At 47.7% G+C, this 20,938-nt stretch overlaps 1 protein-coding gene across 2 annotated transcripts in view; it reads right to left on the reverse strand.

Moving 5' to 3' along the window:
• Positions 1-20,938, reverse strand: part of DYNC2H1 (dynein cytoplasmic 2 heavy chain 1) — a 1,541,159-nt gene that overhangs the window by 922,720 nt on the left and 597,501 nt on the right. For both annotated transcript variants that reach the window (XM_069202358.1, XM_069202357.1), the window contains exons 45-46: positions 13,059-13,203; positions 6,311-6,413 (exon numbers count right to left, since the gene is read on the reverse strand). In XM_069202358.1, coding sequence (XP_069058459.1) covers positions 6,311-6,413; positions 13,059-13,203 — 248 coding nt within the window. The remainder of the gene's footprint in view (positions 1-6,310; positions 6,414-13,058; positions 13,204-20,938) is intronic.

A 20,938-nucleotide genomic window follows, 5' to 3' on the forward strand; every position in this document is an offset into this window, starting at 1 on the left:
TGGTCCCATAAAGGAATTAATTCTTTCTGTTGCAGAATTAAGAGTTGGGACACCCGGCGTACATTCCAGGGGCCTCACACATTCAAGTACACTGGCCCTCCAAGAAGGGGCAAATAACTGCACCTATCTCCATTGCAGGTGTCCAGCTGCATAACCAATCTGAATGGTCCATACAACACTCGGACTTGAAATATCAATTATATTTTTTCAAATGTTAAAAGAAAGCTATTTGTTTGAAATGCTAATGTGTTAGCATTAAAGCACTTGTCTTTATTTTGTATGGCAATTTGGTTCTTCCATTCATTTACAGTTTTTTGTATATACCTATATTGTAAACAAAATATGCAAACTCGTTTTTTTGTGATTGAAAAAAACAAACAAAATTACAAACCACTCCTCAAAGAAATTCTAGGGGTCCTTGTACATTCAAGTTATGGAAAGTTCACTATGCCTCATAAAAGTGATTTAGAAAAAAAATAGTAAGGAGGTAAATGTCCTGAAATTACAATTAACATTTTGGAAGAAAGAAGATGGGTGGCTTTAAAAACTAACCACACATGCCCATGAAACACTGTGCATCATGTTCCAGACAAGAGGCACCAACGCTTCTCTCTTCGCTTGAAAGCGAATTTGGTCTGTGCTTTAAAAGTCTTACAGGTGTAGAGAAAAGCGCATAAGAAATCCAAACTTATGCAGAGAGTAAACTTATTGTAGAGTACACATAAACGTTAAAACATGCTCCATTTTTTAAAGTAACAAAACGTACTACAGGAGTTTCCTGTCTCCCCGAAAGTCAACCAAAACTCATAAACATCTCCCGGAGGAAAGGGCACAGTCTGACAGTGTGGGTTGCACATTGTACAGAAGATTCTAATAAATATTAGAGATCAGAATGACAGGGCAACATGCACAATACTGTTTAGAGATGAGTGGAGATGGAGCACCTGCTTCAGACTATCACAGCCATTTTTGGGAATGAGGAAATACAGTGAGTAAACTCCCATCCCTACTTGATTTTGTGGCATGGGTTCTATTGCTTGTTTTGAGTAATAGAGATTTGACTCCTTCCTGTAACAGAGTGATATGCTCTGTGGATAGTTTGTGTGGTTTTGGTGGAATGTTTGGTGGAGTTTGTATCAATTCTAGGCAACAGCCATTGCGGATAATTGATAATACCCAGTTGTCTGTGGTAATGTTTAGCCAATTGTTGTGGAACTTTTGCAGTCTTCCTCCCACAGGGGAGGTGTGGATTGGAAGGGAATGGAACAAGTCACTGTTTACTTTGTTGTGAGGCTTGTTTAGGTGTTTGATATTTTCCCCTGCCTCTTGGGTACTGGCCTCTATATGTGCTCTTAAAACCACCTCGTTGGTATTGAGGTAGGTAGGCTGGCTTTGGCTGTGATGTGGATGTCTCCGCAGTTTGAGCCCTAAATCCACCTCTAAATTGGGGTTTGCGAAAGGATCCTCTGTATTGTGTGCTGTATAGTGCACCCATTGCTTTTGTGGTGCCTGAATCCTTACGCATCTTTTCTACAGCAGTGTCGACCTCTGGGCCGAAAAGCTGTTTTTTGTTGAATGGCATATTCAACACTGCCTGTTGGATTTCAGGTTTGAATCCTGAGGACCTAAGCCATGCATGCCTCCTTATGGTTACAGCAGTGTTGATGCTTCTGGCCGCTGTATCTGCTGGGTGTAGGGCAGACCTAATCTGATTGTTGGTGATGGCTTGCCCTTCCTCCACTATCTTCTGTGCCCTCTTTTGCTGTTCCTTGGGGAGATGCTGGATTATATCTTTCATCTCGTCCCAATGGGCCCCGTCATATGTAGCCAACAACTCCTGTGAGTTGGCTATTCTCCATTGGTTAGCTGCTTGAGATGCCACCCTCTTCCCTGCAGCATCAAACTTTCTACTCTCTTTGTCTGGTGGGGGTGCATCACCTGACGACTGCGAGTTTGCCCTCTTCCTGGAAGCACTTACCACTACTGAGTCTGGAGGGAGTTGCTGAGTAATCTAGAGAGGATCAGAAGGAGGTGGCTTATATTTCTTTTCTACTCTAGGAGTAATTATTATTGCTTTTACAGGCTCACTAAATATTTGATCAGAATGTTTTAGCATGCCGGGGAGCATAGGGAGCGACTGATATGTTGCATGGGTGGAGGTGAGTGTATTAAACAAAAAATCGTCTTCCAATGGTTCAGTGTGCATGGTGACACTATGGTATGCTGACGCCCTAGCTAGCACTTGATTGTGGCCTGTACTATCCTCTGGTGGGGAAGGCTTAGAGGGATAGCAATCTTGGTTATTGTCGGGAATGGGGTCTAGATCATAAAGATCCCATGGGTCCACATTGTCCTGCTGCGAGTCAAATGAATGTGATGGTGACTGCATTGGTGTAGGACTGGTAGGAGGAGAGATATGTATGTGTGGAGAGTGAGGAGGAGAAAAATGAGGAGGTGGAGGTCTTTCCTTTGTTTTTGGCACTTTAACTGGAGGCTATGTAGGGGGTCATTCTGACCCTGGCGGTCGGCGGTGAAGCGGCGGTAAGACCGCCAACAGGCTGGCGGTCTTTTTTCATGTATTCTGACCATGGCGGTTACCGCCATGGTCAGCCGCCGCTTCACCGTTCCGACCGCCACGGCGGTAACGACTGCCGGGCTGGAGACCTGGGTCTCCAGCCCGGCGGCCGTCACATACCGCCGGCGGTATTCCAACCCGCCTGACCCCGGCTTACCGCCATGGATTTCATGTGGTTGGGGACCGCCATGCAATCCATGGCAGTAAGCACTATCAGTGCCAGGGAATCCCTTCCCTGGCACTGATAGGGGTCTCCCCCACCCCCAACCCCTACCCAGACTCCCTCCCCTACTCCCCCACCACCCCTGCCACCCCCAAAAGGTTGCAGGACCCCCGTCCCCCACCCCGATCCCCAACATATACACACACATACACACATACAGGCACGCATTCATGCACATACACACACCCCCTGCATTCATGCACGCATTCATCATGCACATACACCCCCCCGCATTCATGCACGCATTCATGCACATACACCCCCCCCGCATTCATGCACATACACACACCCCCCCGCATTCATGCACGCATTCATCATGCACATACACCCCCCCGCATTCATGCACGCATTCATGCACATACACACACACCCCCGCATTCATGCACGCATTCATCATGCACATACACACCCCCCCGCATTCATGCACGCATTCATGCACATACACACACACCCCCGCATTCATGCACGCATTCACACGCCCCCTCAATATACACACACGCACACCCCCATGCACGCACACAACTCACAACACCTCCCCACCCACCTTCCCTAGCGGACGATCACCTTACCTGTTCCTGGTGATCCTCCGGGAGGGAACGGGCAGCTCCGCCGACACCGCAACGCCAACAGGGTTGGAGAGAAAATCAACAAGTGAATAAAAACCGCCCCTGAACAATGGAAGGAAACCAATCCAGAGTGAGACCCTGTACCACCAGGAGGCATTAAGACTGTGTACCACCATGAGCCGCTTTAAATCGGCGTACAGTGGAGTCGGCATGTGTATCCAAAAGTGAGGTGCCAACAAAAGGCATCTCAGGTAAAGTTGCCTCCACAGCCTCCGAAACAGTGGAGGGACGCAACCACACCCGCCGACGCAGAGCCACTGAAGGGGCCATAACCCTGCCAAAAGAATCAGTTGTATCCATACCAGATCAGATACGAAGCTGGGCAACTTGCTGACCATGTCATACTAAGGGAACAAGCCTTCTGAGGGAGAGAAGGCAAAATGAGCTCCACCGAGTCCCACAAAACTTTGGAGAAGTGAGCAAGATGAAGCAAAAATACGATTACCAGGGGCGTCAAGCTGCATGGCCTCTTGCTCTGGAGGAACAGGTGGGACACATATTTTAACATATCTGATAGAGCAGAACTTGCCTCTATAGCCAAGTCCAGGCCACTAGCATTGCCCAATTTAAATAACTAATGCAATTGTGTATTTGGAATGTTTGTCGGAAAGGGGAGGTCAATAATCCAAACCATGCACCTCGGATTGGGGAACTTGAAGATGGACTCCAGAAGACATATGGCAAGAATCAGAGATAGCAGACTCCATCTGCACTGCTCCCAGCATCAGGACTGACGTTGTGAGGGTGAGACCTCGATGTCAGAAGGAGCATTGGTCTTCTTAGGTGAGACTACCATGAAGTCGACAGCGGCAGCACCACCACCGGAGTCGGCAAAGCAGAACTCGACTCTGACAATGCAGCTGGAAGAGAAGAGGCAAGCACGGGAAGTGGAAGCTGTGGAAGGCTGTGCACTGAGGGCCGAAGCAACTCTGGAGACGGAGTCAGGGGGCCCAGTGGGCACTGAGTGTGAACCCACCAGTGAAGATCCCGTCAAGGCACCCTCCACCTCCTTGTGCCCGAAGGCGCTCTAGGGGAAGGGACAGGCCCAAAAATTGCATGGAGGGATGTGTAATAGTCATGCATCTGGGCCAGAGTCATCCCGGGCCAGGAAAAACAGAAGAAGAGCCGCATGGAGGTGATGAAGTCAGAGGATGGCGCAACTTCAAACGTGGACGACACTTATCTTGAGGCATCAACAGAGCCACTCATGAACGGCTCATGGAGTGTTTGCACAGACGGACCTTGGATGGAGAAGGACTCCGACGCCTACAGGAGTCCTGGGAAGACTGTCACAACTGCGCTGCAAGGAGATTCATCCGCAACTGCCTCAACGCTTTCGGCTTTTAATATTTCCCGGCATCGTGGCAGAGTTGTAGTGGGCACCTAAGCACCACATACAGACAGAACAGAGGTCAGTGACCGATATCTGTCGAGCACAGGACCCACAAGGCTTTAAGTCAGAAGGAACACACACTGTTCCAACCGACAGAAAAACGTCCAAGAAGGAGGCCAAAAAATGGTCAGAGGAGCCGCTTCTCCGGATCCACGTTGCAGTGCAGAAAAGAAGAAATAGACAGCACGTTGGAGGAGGGATTATATGGACTCCGTCAATGTCATATCTGGTGAACAACATCGATAAGGAGTCTCACAGCGTCCTCGACTGATGGGCAGAGGTACTGCTGAAAAGGTTTTTCCTATCAAGTCTGGCGCCTGGGGGGAATTCTAAGGTAAGGAATTTGTGGCTATTTGTCTCTATCAGATAAGTCTTTAGTTATGCCTAATTTTTCACCCTAAAGCTACTCAGTAACACCAAATAAAATACATATTTTGTCCTTTTCACTGTGGACTTTTTGGGGTTAGATCAGCACTAGTATGGGTAGATGGGTGGTAAAATGTTGAGGACATTGTGATGCAGTGGTAGAATGTATATGTTTGAAAGGGACCAGGCAGTTGTTGTTAGCTTGGGTCCCTGTCAGTCCTGTTACAAAGTTACTCCATTAAAAGTAGAAAAGTAGAATAATCAACTCCTACCTGTGAGATGATTATCTTTTCAGACTTAGGGGGTCATTCTGACCCCCGCGGGCGGCGGAAGCCGCCCGCCTGGCAGGAACCGCCAGAAGACCGTACCGCGGTCAAATGACCGCGGTTGTCATTCTGACTTTCCCGCTGGGCCGGCGGGCGACCGCCAGAAGGCCGCCCGCCGGCCCAGCGGGAAAGCCCCTTCAACGATGAAGCCGGCTCCGAATGGAGCCGGCGGAGTTGAAGGGGTGCGACGGGTGCAGTGGCACCCGTCGCGATTTTCAGTGTCTGCTTTGCAGACACTGAAAATCCTTATGGGGCCCTGTTAGGGGGCCCCTGCAGTGCCCATGCCAGTTGCATGGGCAGTGCAGGGGCCCCCAGGGGCCCCACTACACCCGTTCCCGCCATCCTGTTCCTGGCGGTAAGAACCGCCAGGAACAGGCTGGCGGGAAGGGGGTCGGAATCCATGGAGGATTCCCTTGGGCAGGGGTAAACCGGCGGGAAACCGCCGGTTGCCCTTTTCTGACCGCGGCTTTACCGCCGCGGTCAGAATTGCCCATGAAGCACCGCCAGCCTGTTGGCGGTGCTTCCTCCGTCCCCGGCCCTGGCGGTCCATGACCGCCAGGGTCGGAATGACCCCCTTGGTTTCCAAATTAATTACAATTATAAATGTTCATGGTGCAGAAAACAATGCTTTGCTTTAACTAACCTCTAAATAAGGTGTGAGAAAGTGTTCAGATAGCAGCTTCTGTTTCTCAAGTGCTTCAGCAAAGTGAAGTAATATTCCAAATGCTTGAAGGCATCCCCTAAGAAGACAGTGAACGGAGTCTTCTTCTTCAAGACTGTATAAAGTGCTACATGACTTACCTCCGGTTAGATCGTATCTGAACAAGCCAAGAACCCACTGGGTTAGAACACACGGTGTGAAGAGATAATGGCTGTAATCGTCTACAGTGAATTTTGCTCGCACCTATAAAAACAGAAAAAGTAAACTTTACTATGCCTAATAATAGTTTAAAGTATATTTGCAGCCTTAAATGTTATTTCTAATATAAACCTTCAGCTCTCTAAAGAATAAAAAGGTACGAACCATCGGTGGCATTGGTTCTGTGGACGTGTTTTATCTTTGTAACCCCATAGATATTTTGGACTTTTGCAATTAAGGGGAGTGACACGAATGTCCCAGGACTACACAGTAGTACCATGAGATATTACTATTAAATATAAATGGCACTTCTAAAGCCCTGCTCCTTAGGTTCTAGTCATAACAAGAACACGTGAAGGTACATGGAGACAACAAGACAAAGAAACTTCAGATAAAACACAGAATTCATCAGAGCTAGTGTTACAACAGTTAAGTAACATTTTCAGTCTAATGGATATGACTTTAGCCTTAGATTCATTATCTGCAAAATATGTACCTGCCAATGTTTAATAATCTGGAAGGAGGGGCCTTTGTTAGAAATCAGAGTACCTATAAGCCATATACATAAAAATACCCCCCACTCTGCACCTACATTACAGTCTAAACAATGTTTTGTAAATGTGTTAAAACAAGACAAAGAGGTCACCTTATACATTTCCAGTAAAAGAAAAACCTGCAGCACATGGTCTCTGTCTAGTTGAATGAACCATGATTTAACACCAGCAGACTGATTACAGATTCCTTAAGGTGCTACTGCCCATACTAATTTAATGGAAAAACGTGCAGCACAAAATCCTCATTATGGCTGTTTATCTTTTTTTTTTACATAAATACATTAGCTGTATTGTTGGAGTTCCTTTAAAAAATAGGAAACTCACTTAATCAGCAAGTATACATAGTTTGATGTTGTATAAATCTAAACAAAAACACGTGTAACATTTTCAAAATATATCTACTGTGTCCTTACTAAATGCTTTCAAATATTTGTCAGAATGTACAAGAGGACGCCATAAATGACTGCATCTCGTTTGCCCATCTATACAGCTGTTTGAGTTTACCTTCCATCCTTGACCATAAATTGGACCCCTGATCCAGTAGATCTGTGTCATACATGTGACAGAAATTGTTTTTCATTACTTTTTATCAGTGATTCTAATTTACACGGAATCTGCTTGTCCTTCTTCCATAGTCACAAACGCACAGTGTCTTCCATTATTTATTATTGCATGGATATTTTAGTATAGAACTGCTTGCCCTGCTCTAACAAAGCCCTGTCTGAAATATATATGTCAACCCTGGGGTCCTGATATATTTCTTTTTCTCGAAGCAACATCTTGAGTGAAATACCATTATTTTTAACGAGATTCCTAGATCCTTCTTCATTATCACAACAGGTAATCATATGTACTGGCTCAGAAATGTTGACAATTAGTTGCCCTTCCGTAACGCTCTTTTTGAATGGATAGTCCATATAACTGTGGATAGTCTTACAACAGTTTCAGTGGCATGGCCGGTGGTGCCTTTAGCCCTGTCATGACTCTGTCCCACCTCTGGCTCTGACGACAAGATGCCACTGAATACTCATACCACAGATTCTAACTGGGTGTCCTCCTCCCCATTTTGTGCACTGGACTTTCAGAAGTTAATAAGGTTCCAAGTTAGACTGACGCACTGCCAGTTTATTTCAGTCTATTAATAATGTCCCACGCCACTGATAGGAGTATATTCATTTATAATTTTCGCTGAGACAAGGAGCATGACTGACCAAATTGAGTGAACTGGCAGTGTGTGAATCTAACTTTGGACCTTACCAATTTCCATATGTCCACTGCACAGAATGGGGAGGAGGGCAGGTGGGAAGACTCTGTGGTTTGGAATATTCAGCAGAAAGAACACTACCATGAGTAAGTTTGTATTTGTTCTGAGGATACCTTTAAGTGCAGATTCCTCATCTTGTGACTCGACACCAAAGCAATGCCCACTCCAAAGAGGAGGATGTGAGGAAAGGACTTTACAAGTCCTTCAGAAGCGAGCTGGGAAAAATATCATCTCTGCAGACCTGTGAATCAATGTTGTAATGCCTGGTGACAATCTGGACAGAAGCCCAGGTAGCCACTTATCAGATGTCCAAAACAAGTACACTCTGTGCTGAGGCCAGCTTTCACTCCAGTAGATTGAGTCCTAAGGCCCTCAGGAAGATTATTCTTGGCCAGGTAATAACCTGGTTTTACGCAAAACACAATCCATTGTGATAAGGACTGCTTCTGTAATGTTATTTGAGTATTGACCACCGATGTCGTGTCACACCACTTTGCACCTGGTTTAGCTGCCTATTGTCACTTTAGTGGTCACTGATTACAGACTCCATTTTGTATTCAGTCTAGACTCCATTTTGTGTTCAGCTTAGCTTTGCCTCCACGTTAAAATATTTTTACGTGCAAAGATGTCATGCAATGTGTTTTTCAACTTCTACGTGTTTTTCTTCACACCGAAGAGCTAGGGCTGGTACATGACATGTAGGAGGTGAGCAGTTAGTACGATAAGTACGTAACAAGCTAGTGTTTATCATAGGCAAGAGAACAGTTTGACTTTGAGAGCCATGTCTCGGGACGATGGCCAGCTCCTGACACATTCCTGTCAAGGTTTACCTAAACTAGCCAGCATTTTTGAATATTTCCATCTGAGAGGGAGTGCTTTCTAGAAGGTTCTCTCGTGGTTGTTTACATTTTCCCATGAGGGTGAGGATCTCTTTCTCGTAGTTGACCAGGGGTCGTCTTCTTGCTGGCATAAGAAAGATGAAGCGTCTCGCAGGCCCTACGGTGATGAATTTTTATTAATTATTTGCTTTGCATTGCATATGAATATATATATCAATATATAAGTGTTTGTATCCTTGCCTGTATATATTTGCTGTTTATAGATTAAAGACTTTTTTAATCATGGTCTGATGTTGTTGCACATTTTGAAGTTACACTTTTTACTATTCAAACCTTCCTTCACAAACCTTGCAAAAAGCTATAATAAATGTCTTCTTCAGATTAGGATGTGCATTCCAGAGAATCTTTTTGACTTCTTTCAGTGTGTATATCTTGGTTCAGTCGAAAGTAAAGCAAAACAGCTTCTAAACCGTATCTCCTTTCTTTCTCCTTCCTTTGTCAGGCAAATTCAATAAGATCAATGTATAAACCTGTAGAAATGTAGAAACAAAAGGCCCACCACAGGACCAACAGGACCAAGCGGTATAATCTCTCCTCCTCCTTAAAGGGATGTGGCATAGAGAAGAACATGAGAAGAAAGGATGCACAGGTCCTATGTAATACCTCCTTGAGACCCTTACGGGTGAGAAGTTGTGCTATATAAACCCTGATATGATTCGATTTGATCAGGAAACAAGGCACCATATGAAGACTGAACAGACAATGCCTACAACCCACTGATGTAACACTAAGAAGTGATTACAATGATGAGCAAAGGCTTCAAAGTCAACAAACACAGGGCACAATTTAAGAAGCACTCAAAGAACATCAGTACCAAATTAAGATTCCACTTCTGCATCAAGAGAGCTGAGGTAAACGTGTGAGACTATTTAAAAATGCATTGGAGTGTGTGATTTGAATAATGAAGGCTGATCAGGAAACTGAAGAAAGGTCAAGAGGGCAGACAAGCAAACTTTAACCGTACCCACAGCAAAGCACTGCAAGGTAAAGAATAAAACAATTAGAAGAACATAAATGAGTTTTGCCTGTAGAGGGTCTATCTGTTCTCCCTACAAACCAAGCAGCCCGAATAAATTAACTTGTGATGAGAAAGTGGAATGGGATGCAAAAAGTCAACAACTCAGAGTCCGAGCCCAGTCTTGGCTAACAGGATTAGCTATGCTCGATCCAGCCGGCCTTTCTTCAGGACCCATTGCATCAATGGCAGAAGCACATTTGCAAAAGACTAGGAAGGGGGAACCTTCACAGCAGAGAATGCCGGACATTCAAGTGTTTTTGCAGGTGGCAAAAAGGTCTACCAAGGGTGTTCCCCACTGACCAAAGATAAGATGTGCCACTTCTGGGTGTAGACTCAACTTGTGATCAGCAAGAATACACCTGCTGAGTTCACCTGCTTTGATGCTGAGCAAACCCTCCAGGTGACTGAGGGAGGAGGCCCCATTTCACCCTACTTTTGCAGAACCAAATGGCAGGCACACTGATGGGAAACCTCAAGGCAGATGGCAGAGACAGCAAAGCCTGGAGGTGGTTTGAAATTTGCTAAAGCGAGCCCACCTTCACAGTCAGTTGCTGAGATACGAGAATTAATGGATCATGAACCTCGGAAGATTGGCCATGACCTTTGATATGATCTTGGTACAGACCAGAGCAGCTGAATGTCTGACTCCGCCCCTTACCCTCCACCCCCCCAACAAGACATACACACTTCCTATAGGCCAGTAGGATCAGCATGAGAAAGAATGGGTCCTGCTGGTCGGGGGACATCATCTAGTCATTGGGGTCCAAGGCCTGACACACCTGAGCAAGTCATTTTGAATGTCTAATTTTGGAGGAATTAGTTCAATACTCTGAGGTCCAAACGAGTTCAATACTCAGAGGTCCAAAATTGTTATCAGTCCCCCCTCCATCCTTTATGGGGGACCAATAGGTACCTTGAATATCCATTCATCTCTCTGCTATGGGTAAGATTTTGATCACTCACTTGGCGAGCAACATCATCTGTTCTGCTGAAAAATAGCATTGTGATCTGCTGACATCTGTGTAAAAACTGGAGGAACAAAATGAGGGAAATCAAATTCCATCTCTGGTAAAGTATTCATGCCAATGATGATTTGAAGATTAAGGGGCAAGCCAGCATTAGTATAACGAAGAGGGAGCAAGTGGTCAACCTCATGTGTAAGAACCTGGACCGAAAAGGGCATCCATCTTCCTGAAGAACAAGTTACTTACTTTTGGTCAAGCGCTTCCTGGTGGATAGGCTAACCGTAGATTCCTCATCTTGTAAATTTCTCCAGTTGCAGACTGAATCTAGAAAAGCAGTGCTCCTGTGCTCCAGTAGGTGGTGCTGTGCGACTCTGCGTCAATGGCATTCCATTCTGGGAGGGACTAACAGAGCCACATAAAGCACCAATCATTTGTGCTGACATCAGTTTCTTTCATGAAGCCATCCACACTCAGGAGCAGAGCTCATCAGCTAATTGAATGAACCAGTGTGCAGATTTCTAGATTGGGATCTTTTTAGATGGAACAGATCATATCACAGAACAAGGAGATGGTAGGGTATTGAGAAATCTGTGGTTAGGCAGAGTAGCCACCAGACACATTAACGAAGGTAAATAACTTTTTCCCTGATGGATAATTGTAACTGCAGATTCTTCACCTTTTGCATGGATATTAAAGTAGTACCTCTCAAGTTGGGGGGGCGGAGGGGGTCTGTGGAATGACAGACTAAAAAGTTCTGAGGATGGAGCGGGCCAAATGACCATCTCAAAAGACATGACTGCCAGTAGTGCTTCGTGAACATGTGCACCAATGCCCACTACCTGCCTAAAAGCTATATCCAGAACAAGTACTCTGCATGCCAGTGTTGTTGTAGCAGCGTTGGCCCTGGTGGAGTGACCCCTTAGATGGAGCTAGGCAACTTCTAATTGTCAGAAGATGCCTTAGGCCACCTCCAGGTGTAACTGCTATTCGTGATATGCTAGGCAATGCAAGCTGGGCTCGTTTGTTCGGTTGTTTAAAGATCTTGTGGTGTACAACCAGGGAAACCCACAGATGATTCAGCCAGGATCAAAGGTGCGGGGTCTCTTGGCAAAGGACTAAAACCTGCCCTGTTTGTTGCAGTACCACATAGCAGTCGCGTTATCTGTGAGCACCTGCACCAGCCGCCCCTTGATGGAGGTCAGATAAACCTTCCACACCAAAAGAATCGCCCACAACTCCAGCAAACTGACTGGAGCATATGCCGGAAGGAATTCAGACTCCATTGAAGTGTGAACTAAAGTAGAATTTTGTAGATACAACAATACTGCAGATTAAGTATTTTCCATAGGTATAAAAATATCTGTCTCACTATTCTTATGCGTGTCTTCCTCATCTAACCCTATAGAAAGAGCAGGTTAAAAAAAAAGTTCAAATCCAAACCAAACAAGTCCTCTATCATTTTCAGATACTCTTGTCTGTTATTTCAGATGCCTGGAAAAACTGGTTCCTTCAAACATGATGCTATCTCTAGCAGCTTTTAGAATGGACTCATGGTGGTCTATTCACAAATGCATTTTGAATTAAGCAAAGTAGTATTCCTTTAGTACTCTTTTACGTACACTTACTTCCTTTGTAAATTAGACCCAAAACATTCTAAAAGTGAATGAAATGGGAATTTTCAGAGAATATTCATATGCAATTTGTAATGAGTTCTCTTAGCACTTTTACTAATAGGGAGATGGATGTTTTAGGGTTGATTCACAAATGTATGTAATAGTATGTAAAAGAGTACTTCCCTATAATGCTTCTTACTGTGCTTATAAATTTGTAAATAGCCTCAGAGAGTCCAGTCGATATTTAAAGCGTCCCTGAAAACCAGCAGCATAGAAGTTGAAACATAAGATACACATTGATAGCAAAGCTTTCATGAGCATGAAAAGCTATGCATTCAAATCTGCATAGTATTTAACATATAAACAACTCAATTTACCTGCTCATATACTTGGACCATAGATCCTGCCAACTGATGTATTTTTGATAAAGGGCCCCAAGCCGGGTGATTCTTCAAGTTTTTATGTATGACAGGCTCCAAATATGCACTGTAAATTGATTGTAGCTGATCTCTGTCAGGATAGCTAAAAGTAAAACCAGGAACAATCATAATACATTCATGAAACCACACGTTAGCATTTAATAAACTAGACTTTGACAAATGGTTGTCAAACTTAAAAAACTACTTACATATCCATACAGAATTTTAACTCTTTGTAGACTGCTCTCAAGTTAAATGAGGATTTTGCAGACTTCCAGCACTAAGCTGGAACCGTCAGCATCACTGCATTTTAGGTGGCTACCAAGCCATGATAGTCTCAATCTTGGCCTGGAGGGAGTGTGTAGGAAAGTGCCCCTTTGGGCATGGTTACACCCCCACTTTTTGCCTGATATTGATACTGACTTGACAGTGTGTGCTGGGATCCTGCTAACCAGGCCCCAGCACTAGCGTTCTTTCCCTAAAACTGTACCATTGCTCTCACAATTGGCACACCCCTGGCACACAGTTAGTCCCTTGTATAAGGTACCCATGGTACCAAAGGCCCTGTGACCAGGGAAGATCCCAAAGGGCTGAAGCATGTATTAAGCCACCCTGGGGGGGCCCTCACCAAATACATGCACACTGCCATTGCAGCTTGTGTGTGTTGATGGGGGGGAAAATACAAACTCGACATGGCACCCCTATCATGGTGCCATGCCCACAAACCACTGCCTGTGGGATACATAAGTCACCCCTATAGCAGGCCTTACAGCCCTAAGTCAGGGTGCACTATACCACAGGTGAGGGCATAGGTGCATGAGAAATATGCCCCTACAATGTCTAAGTCCATTCTTAGACATTGTAAGTGCAGTGTGGCCATATAAAGTAGATGGGCTGGGAGTCTGTCATTACGAACTCCACAGCTCCATGATGGCTTCACTGAGGTCTGGGAGGTTTGGTATCAACCTTCTCAGCACAGTAAACCCATACTGATGCCGGTGATGGATTTATTGAAAAATGATCCCAGAGGGCATCTTAGAGATGCACCCTGTATTTTAACCAAACTTCTAGTGCAGGACTGACTGGTCTGTGCCAGCCTGCAACTTCCAGACACGTTTGTGACCACATGGGGGGAGAGCCTTTGTGCTCTCTGTGCCAGAAACAAAGTGCACCCCCCCTGCAGGAACTGTAACACCTGGCGGTGAGCCTCAATGACTCAGGCCTCTTGTTATAATGTCCCAGGGCACTCCAGATACCGGAGATGCCCCCCCCCAACACACACAGAAAAAGCCCCACTTTTGGTGGCAAGTAGGGTGGAAAAAAGTAGAAAAAACAAGGAGGGGTAACCACTTCAGATAGGACCACCCCTAAAGTGTCCAGAGCGGAGGTGTCCCCACCCATCCAAGCAAAATCCTCCATCTTGGTTTGGAGGACAGGGACCAATAGGGTTAGGTCTGTTTCCCCCTCCCCAAAGGGAGTGGACACCAGAAGGGTGTAGTCACCGTCAGGGACAGTAGCCATTGGCTACTGCCCACTGACCCCTGTAACGCCCCTAAATCCAGGATTTAAGGGCTCCTCTGAACCTAGTTCGTCAGATTCCTGGTGACCTCAAGAAGACGACAAGAAGAAAGAAGAAGGACTGCTAAGCTGACCCCCAGCAGAGAAGACTGAAGACACCAGCTGATTTGTACCCAGCACTCCAGGCCTGTCTCCAGCTTCTGAAGCCCTGCTACAAAAAGGCTACACATCCTGCAGGACCAGAGACCTCTTAAAAGCCTCAAGAGGACTGCCTGCACCCCAGAGGACCAAGATCTCCCATGTACAGTGGCCCTGTCCAGAAAGAGACTACAGCAAAGGACTGCAGAACTGCCCCGGATCCGCGAGTCCTCCACACTTTATACCCCACGCCTCTGTCCAGGTGGCCAACGGTCCAGATCAGGTCCCCAGGAGATTCTGTACTATTGTCCACCCTGGTTGCCCCCTCCAGGCAAACACGACGATGCCTGCAGCATAAATTCAGAAGACCCTCTGACCGCGAGAGATCCAGACGGGTGGTTCCCGAATGAAGAAAGCTGGCCTGGTGTGTAATGGGTACCTAAGGTACTTAACACTTTATACCAGGTTCAGGTATCCCCTATTAGTGTAGTGTAGGCAGTGTCTAGAAGCCAAGCTCTCTAGAGCTAACTGTGGATGAGCAGCCAAGGCTTACCTAGGAGAAATGCAAAGCTCATGCAAAACCACTGTACTCACACAGCACTTACACACATGAAAGAAAACACTCAGGGGGTCATTCTGACCCCGGCGGGCGGCGGGAGCCACCCACCTGGAGGGAACCGCCAGAATACCGCTGCACGGTCAAAAGACCGCCGCGGGTATTCTGGGTTTCCCACTGGGCTGGCGGGCGACCGCCAAAAGGCCGCCCGCCAGCCCAGTGGGAAACACCCCTCCATGAGGATGCCGGCTCCGAATGGAGCCGGCGGAGTGGAGGATGTGCGACGGGTGCAGTGGCACCCGTCGCGTATTTCAGTGTCTGCAAAGCAGACACTGAAATACAAAGTGGGGCCCCCAGGGGCCCCACAACACCCCTCACCGCCATCCTGTTCCTGGCGGTCGGAACCGCCAGGAACAGGATGGCGGTGAGGGGGTCGGAATCCCCCATGGCGGCGCTTGGGGATTCCCAGGGCAGCGGAAAACCGGCGGGACACCGCCGGTTTTCCTGTTCTGACCGCGGCCAAACCGCCGCGGTCAGAATGCCCTGCGGGGCACCGCCAGCCTGTTGGCGGTGCTCCCGCCGACCCCGGCCCCGGCGGTCCTTGACCGCCGGGGTCGGAATGACCCCCTCAGTGTTACACAAATAAAGGTACTAGATTTCAGTGCCATAATACCAAAAGTACTAGAGAGGCAACCCTCCAATAGGAGGTTAGTAACACACTAACTATATACACTAGTTATCCGCAATAGGCATAAAAAGTGATAGAAAACAGTGCAAATGCAATTAGACAATAGTGACCCTAGGGGGAGCCAAAACCATATACCACAAAAATGGAATGCAAACACAAAACCCCCACCTAGGTAAGTGGAATGTGTAGAGGGGTGCTGGGGTACTAGGAAACCCCAAGGGTAAGTGCCACAGTGCCCCCATAGAAAACTAGAAGAAAGAAGTAAGTTACTGGATTTTCCTCAAACATCCCAAGAGGAAGAAAATTAATAAAATGCAGCACACCCAGACAAGACTGCAAGAAACCAGCGGTGGATTCCTCAAGAGGAAGACCTGTGGAAGAAGGAGACCAAGTCCAGAAGTCAAAGAAGAGTCGAGGAGGAGTAGGAACTACTACCCACCCAGCTGTGGATGCAGGAGTTGGTCAGCAGTGTGACGAAGACGGTCAGGAATGCAGCTCTGGAGCAGGTGAAGAGTTCCTGGAGGATGTAGTAGACGTCCCATGCCGGATGGAAGATTGTAGTCGTTCAGTGGCGTGGAAAAGCCACCAACAAGCCTTAGCAAAGGTAGAAGTTGCAGTGAAGCCAAAGTGGAGCTGCCGGGGACCAGGAAGGTCCAGGAGGCCTCAACCAATGGGGGGAGTCCTATGGGGACACTAAGCAAGGCAGGGAGACCACAGAAGAGGCAGACCCCACAGGAGACCCACTGGACAAGGAACCAGGAGTCACGGAGGAGCTCAAGCACCACAACTGGAGAAGGGTCCCATGCCGCAGGAGAAGCAAGCAGAGGGGTGTGCGTCGCAAAAAGGAGGGCCAGGGGCTGAAAGTCCCTTGGAGGAGACGCAAAAAAGCCTTGGTAGCCGCAAGAGACACAGTGCATGAGGGTAATGTCCTGCGGTAGAAGGCAAGGGCTTACCTCCACCAAAGTTGGACAGCTGGCACAGCGGACCAAGAGGACTACTCCGGACCACCACCCATGATGCAGGATCCACGCAGCTCAAGATGAGAGAAGATCCACACAGCCGGTCATCGTTGTAGTTGGTGCCTGTGGATGCAGGAGAGTGACTCCTTCACTCCAAGGGAGATTCCTTCTTCCTTCTCGTGCAGGCTGAAGTCTTGCCAACCTCAGAGGATGCACAGCCGGGGAAATGTTGCAGAAGCTGGAAGGAGCCGTGGAAACAATGTTGCAAGCAGAGTCTTCGTCGTGGATGCAGATTGTCGGTTCCTGGAGGGTCCAGTCACGGTTCCAGTGGCTAGAAGTCGAAGTAAGGTTGCAGAGGAGTCCTGCTGGCATCTTGCAAGCTGAATCTGAGAACGCACCCAAGAGAGAGACCCTAAATCGCCCTGAAAGACGAATTGGTCACTTAGCCAGGTGACCACCTATCAAGGAGGGGTGTAGGAACTTGGCTCTTTATAGACGATCTCAAAATGGGAGATAGTGTGCAAAGAGTCCAAAGGTTCCCCTTAGAGGTTGATAGCGCCAATAATAAATAATACTAATGCTCTATTTGTGGTAGTGTAGTCGAGTAGTAGGCTTATCAGAGGGTAGTGTTAAGCATTTGTTGTACACACACAGGCAATAAATGGGAACACAAACTCTAAAAAAAACTCCAGACGAATAGGTTTTTATATATAAAAATATTATTTTCCTAATTTATTTCAGAACCACAAGATTCAGAATTCAAGTAAGAACATAAATTGTAAGGTACGTGGCATAGGTAAATATAGAACTTTGAGGTAAAACAGTAATGTACACAGTTTGGCGTAAAATGGCAATAAGCTATTTTAAAAGTGGACACAGTGCAAAATTCAACAGTTCCTGGAGGAGATAAATATAAGTTAGTTTATCAGGTAAGTAAAGCACTTACAAGTTCAGTCTCCGGGGCATAGGCAGCCCACCGTTGGGGGTTCAAGTTAACCCCAAACACCCAGCACCAGCAACACATGGCCGGTCAGGTGCAGAGGTCAAAGAGGGGCCCAAATAACATAACGGCCTATGAGACTAGGGGTGCTCCGGTTCCAGTCTACTAGCAGGTAAGTACATGTGTCCTCGGGGAGCAGATCAGGGGGGATTTGTAGAGCTCTGGGGGGGGTCCCCAAACAGGCACACAAAATACACCCTCAGCGGCACAGGGGTTGCCAGGTGCATCGTGAAAAGAAGGTGTCGGGTTTTGCGTTTAAATCAATGGAGGGACCCAGGGGTCACTCTGGCGATGCAGGCAGGGCACAGGGGGGCTTCTCGGGACAGCCACCGACTGGGCAAAGATGAGGGCCGTCTGCTGGTCACTCCTGCACCGGTAGTTGGTTCCTCTCAGGCCTGGGGGCTGCGGGTGAAGTGCTTCTTCTAGGCGTCAGGTTATTTGTTACCGAGCAGTCGCGGTCAGGGGGGAGCCCCTGGATTCTCTCTGCAGGTGTCGCCGTGGGGGTGCGGGGAGGTCGTCTCAGGGTGGCCACTGCGTTGGAGTCGCTTGGGGGTTCTCGCTGCAGTGTTGATTTCTCTGGACACGAGCTGGGGTGTCAGGTGCAGAGTGTTAGGGACTCACGCTTCAGGAGTGAGGTGGGAGTCCCTTTAAAGATGGTTTCTTCTTGGTTGTTTGGACAGAGCCGTTGTCCACAGGAGTTTCTTCGTCCTTTGGGTTGCAGGGCAGTCCTCTGATTCGGCAGAGGTCGCTGGTCCCGCTGGATGCATCACTGTTGCAGGTTCTTTGAGTCTGGAGACAGGCAGTCTCCTTCTTCTCTGCGGGGTTTTCAGGTCAGCAGTCCTTCTTCTTGTTCAGGTCGTCAGGATTCTGTTTTCTTGGATTCAGGGTCACCCCTAAATACTAGATTTAGGGGTGTGTTTGGGGCTGCAGGGCAGTAGCCAATGGCTGCTATCCTTGAGGGTGGCTACACCCTCCTTGTGCCTCCTCCCTTTAGGGCTTTAGGGAGGGGGGCACATCCCTAATCCTATTGGGGAAAATCCTCCAAAGCAAGATGGAGGACTTTCTAAGGAAGGGGTCACCTCAGCTCAGGACACCTTAGGGGCTGTCCTGGCTGGAGGGTGAGTCCTCCTTGTTATTCTCAGTATCTCCTCCGGACTTGCCGCCAAAAGTGGGGGCTGTGTCTGGGGGGGGGGCGGGCATCTCCACTAGCTGGAGTGCCATGGGGCGTTGTAACACCAGCCTTGAGCCTTTGAGGCTCACCGCCAGGTGTTACAGTTCCTGCAGGGGGAGGTGTGAAGCACCTCCACCCAGGACAGGCTTTGTTCCTGGTCACAGAGTGCACAAAGGCACTCACCCCATGTGGCCAGAAACTAGTCTGGGAGTGGCAGGCTGACAGACCAGTCAGACTAGCACTAGCAGTTGGGCTGGCATGCAGGGGGCATCTCTAAGATGCCCTCTGAGTGCATTTCTCAATAAATTTCACACTGGCATCAGTGTGGATTTATTGTGCTAAAAAAAAAGTTTGATACCAAACTTCCCAGTATTCAGTGTAGCCATTATGGAACTGTGGAGTTCGTGTTTGACAAACTCCCAGACTATATACTCTTTATGGCTACCGTGCACTTACAATGTCTAAGAACTGGCTTAGACACTGTAGGGGCATAGTGCTCATGCCGCTATGCCCTCACCTGTGGTTTAGTGCACCCTGCCTTAGGGCTGTAAGGCCTGCTAGGGGGGTGACGTCCCTATGCCACAGGCAGTGGGTTGTGGGCATGGCACCCTGGTGGGCGTGCCATGACGACTTAGTCTTTTTCTCCCCACCAGCACACACAAGCTGTGAGGCAGTGTGCATGTGCTGAGTGAGGGGTCCCCAGGGTGGCATAATACATACTGCAGCCTTTAGAGACATTCCCTGGCCACAGGGCCCGTGGTACCAGGGGTACCAGTTACAAGGGACTTATCTATGTGCCAGGGCTGTGCCAATTGTGCCAGGGCTGTGCCAATTGTGGAGACAAAGGTACAGTTTTAGGGAAAGAACACTGGTCCTGGGGCCTGGTTAGCCGGGTCCCAGAACACTTTCAATCATAACTAGCATCAACAAAAGGTAAAAAGTGAGGTGGTAACCATGCAAACAGTGTCATTTTCCTACAAGGGGTCTCTGACGTCACCTTCCTCGTCTGGCCACTCAGATGCTCCCAGAGATCCCTGCCACCCTTGCATTCAAGATGGCAGAATCCAGGGACCCTCTGGAGGAGCTCTGGGCACCACCCTTGGGGTGGTGATGGAAAGGGGAGTGGTCACGCCAGAGCAGATTCTGGAGGTCGCTGAACAGGTGTAGACTGGTTTATGCACGGAGGGCACCAAATGTGCCCTTCAAAGCATACCAGTGGCTTGGGGAGGCTACTCTTCCCCAGCCATGTAACACCTATTTCAAGAGGGAGAGGGTGTTATCCCCTTCTCCCAAAGGAAATCCTTTGTTATGCCTTCTTGGGCTTGAGCTATTCAAGCAGCAGGAGGGCAGAAACCTGTCTGAGGGGTGGGAGCAACTTGGGCTACCCGGAAAATCCTAAAAGACTGGTAGGAGCAATGCTGGAGGTCCTCTGAGGAGCCTTCAGAGTGCATGGAATCATACTTCTAATACGGGCAACAGAATTGGCGTATGATTCCAACATGTTTGATACCAAACATGCCTAGGTTCGGAGTTACCATTATGTAGCTGGACATAGTTATCGACCTATGTCGAGTACACTCATAAAATGGTGTCTCCGCATTCACTAAGTCCAGGAAAATTGAACTGGAGTTTGTGAGGTCACCTCTGCTAGTGCAGAGGTGCCCTCACACAACGGTACTAGTACCTTGCCCTCTGGGCTAGGAGGGCCTGCCATAGGGGTGACTTAAGTGACCTGGTGCAGTGAGCTGTAGTAAAAAGGGTGCATGCACCCTTTCACGCAGACTGCAATTGCAGGCCTGCAGAACACT

Source organism: Pleurodeles waltl, chromosome 8, assembly GCF_031143425.1.
Source record: "Pleurodeles waltl isolate 20211129_DDA chromosome 8, aPleWal1.hap1.20221129, whole genome shotgun sequence".
Classification (NCBI taxonomy): Eukaryota; Metazoa; Chordata; class Amphibia; order Caudata; family Salamandridae; genus Pleurodeles; species Pleurodeles waltl.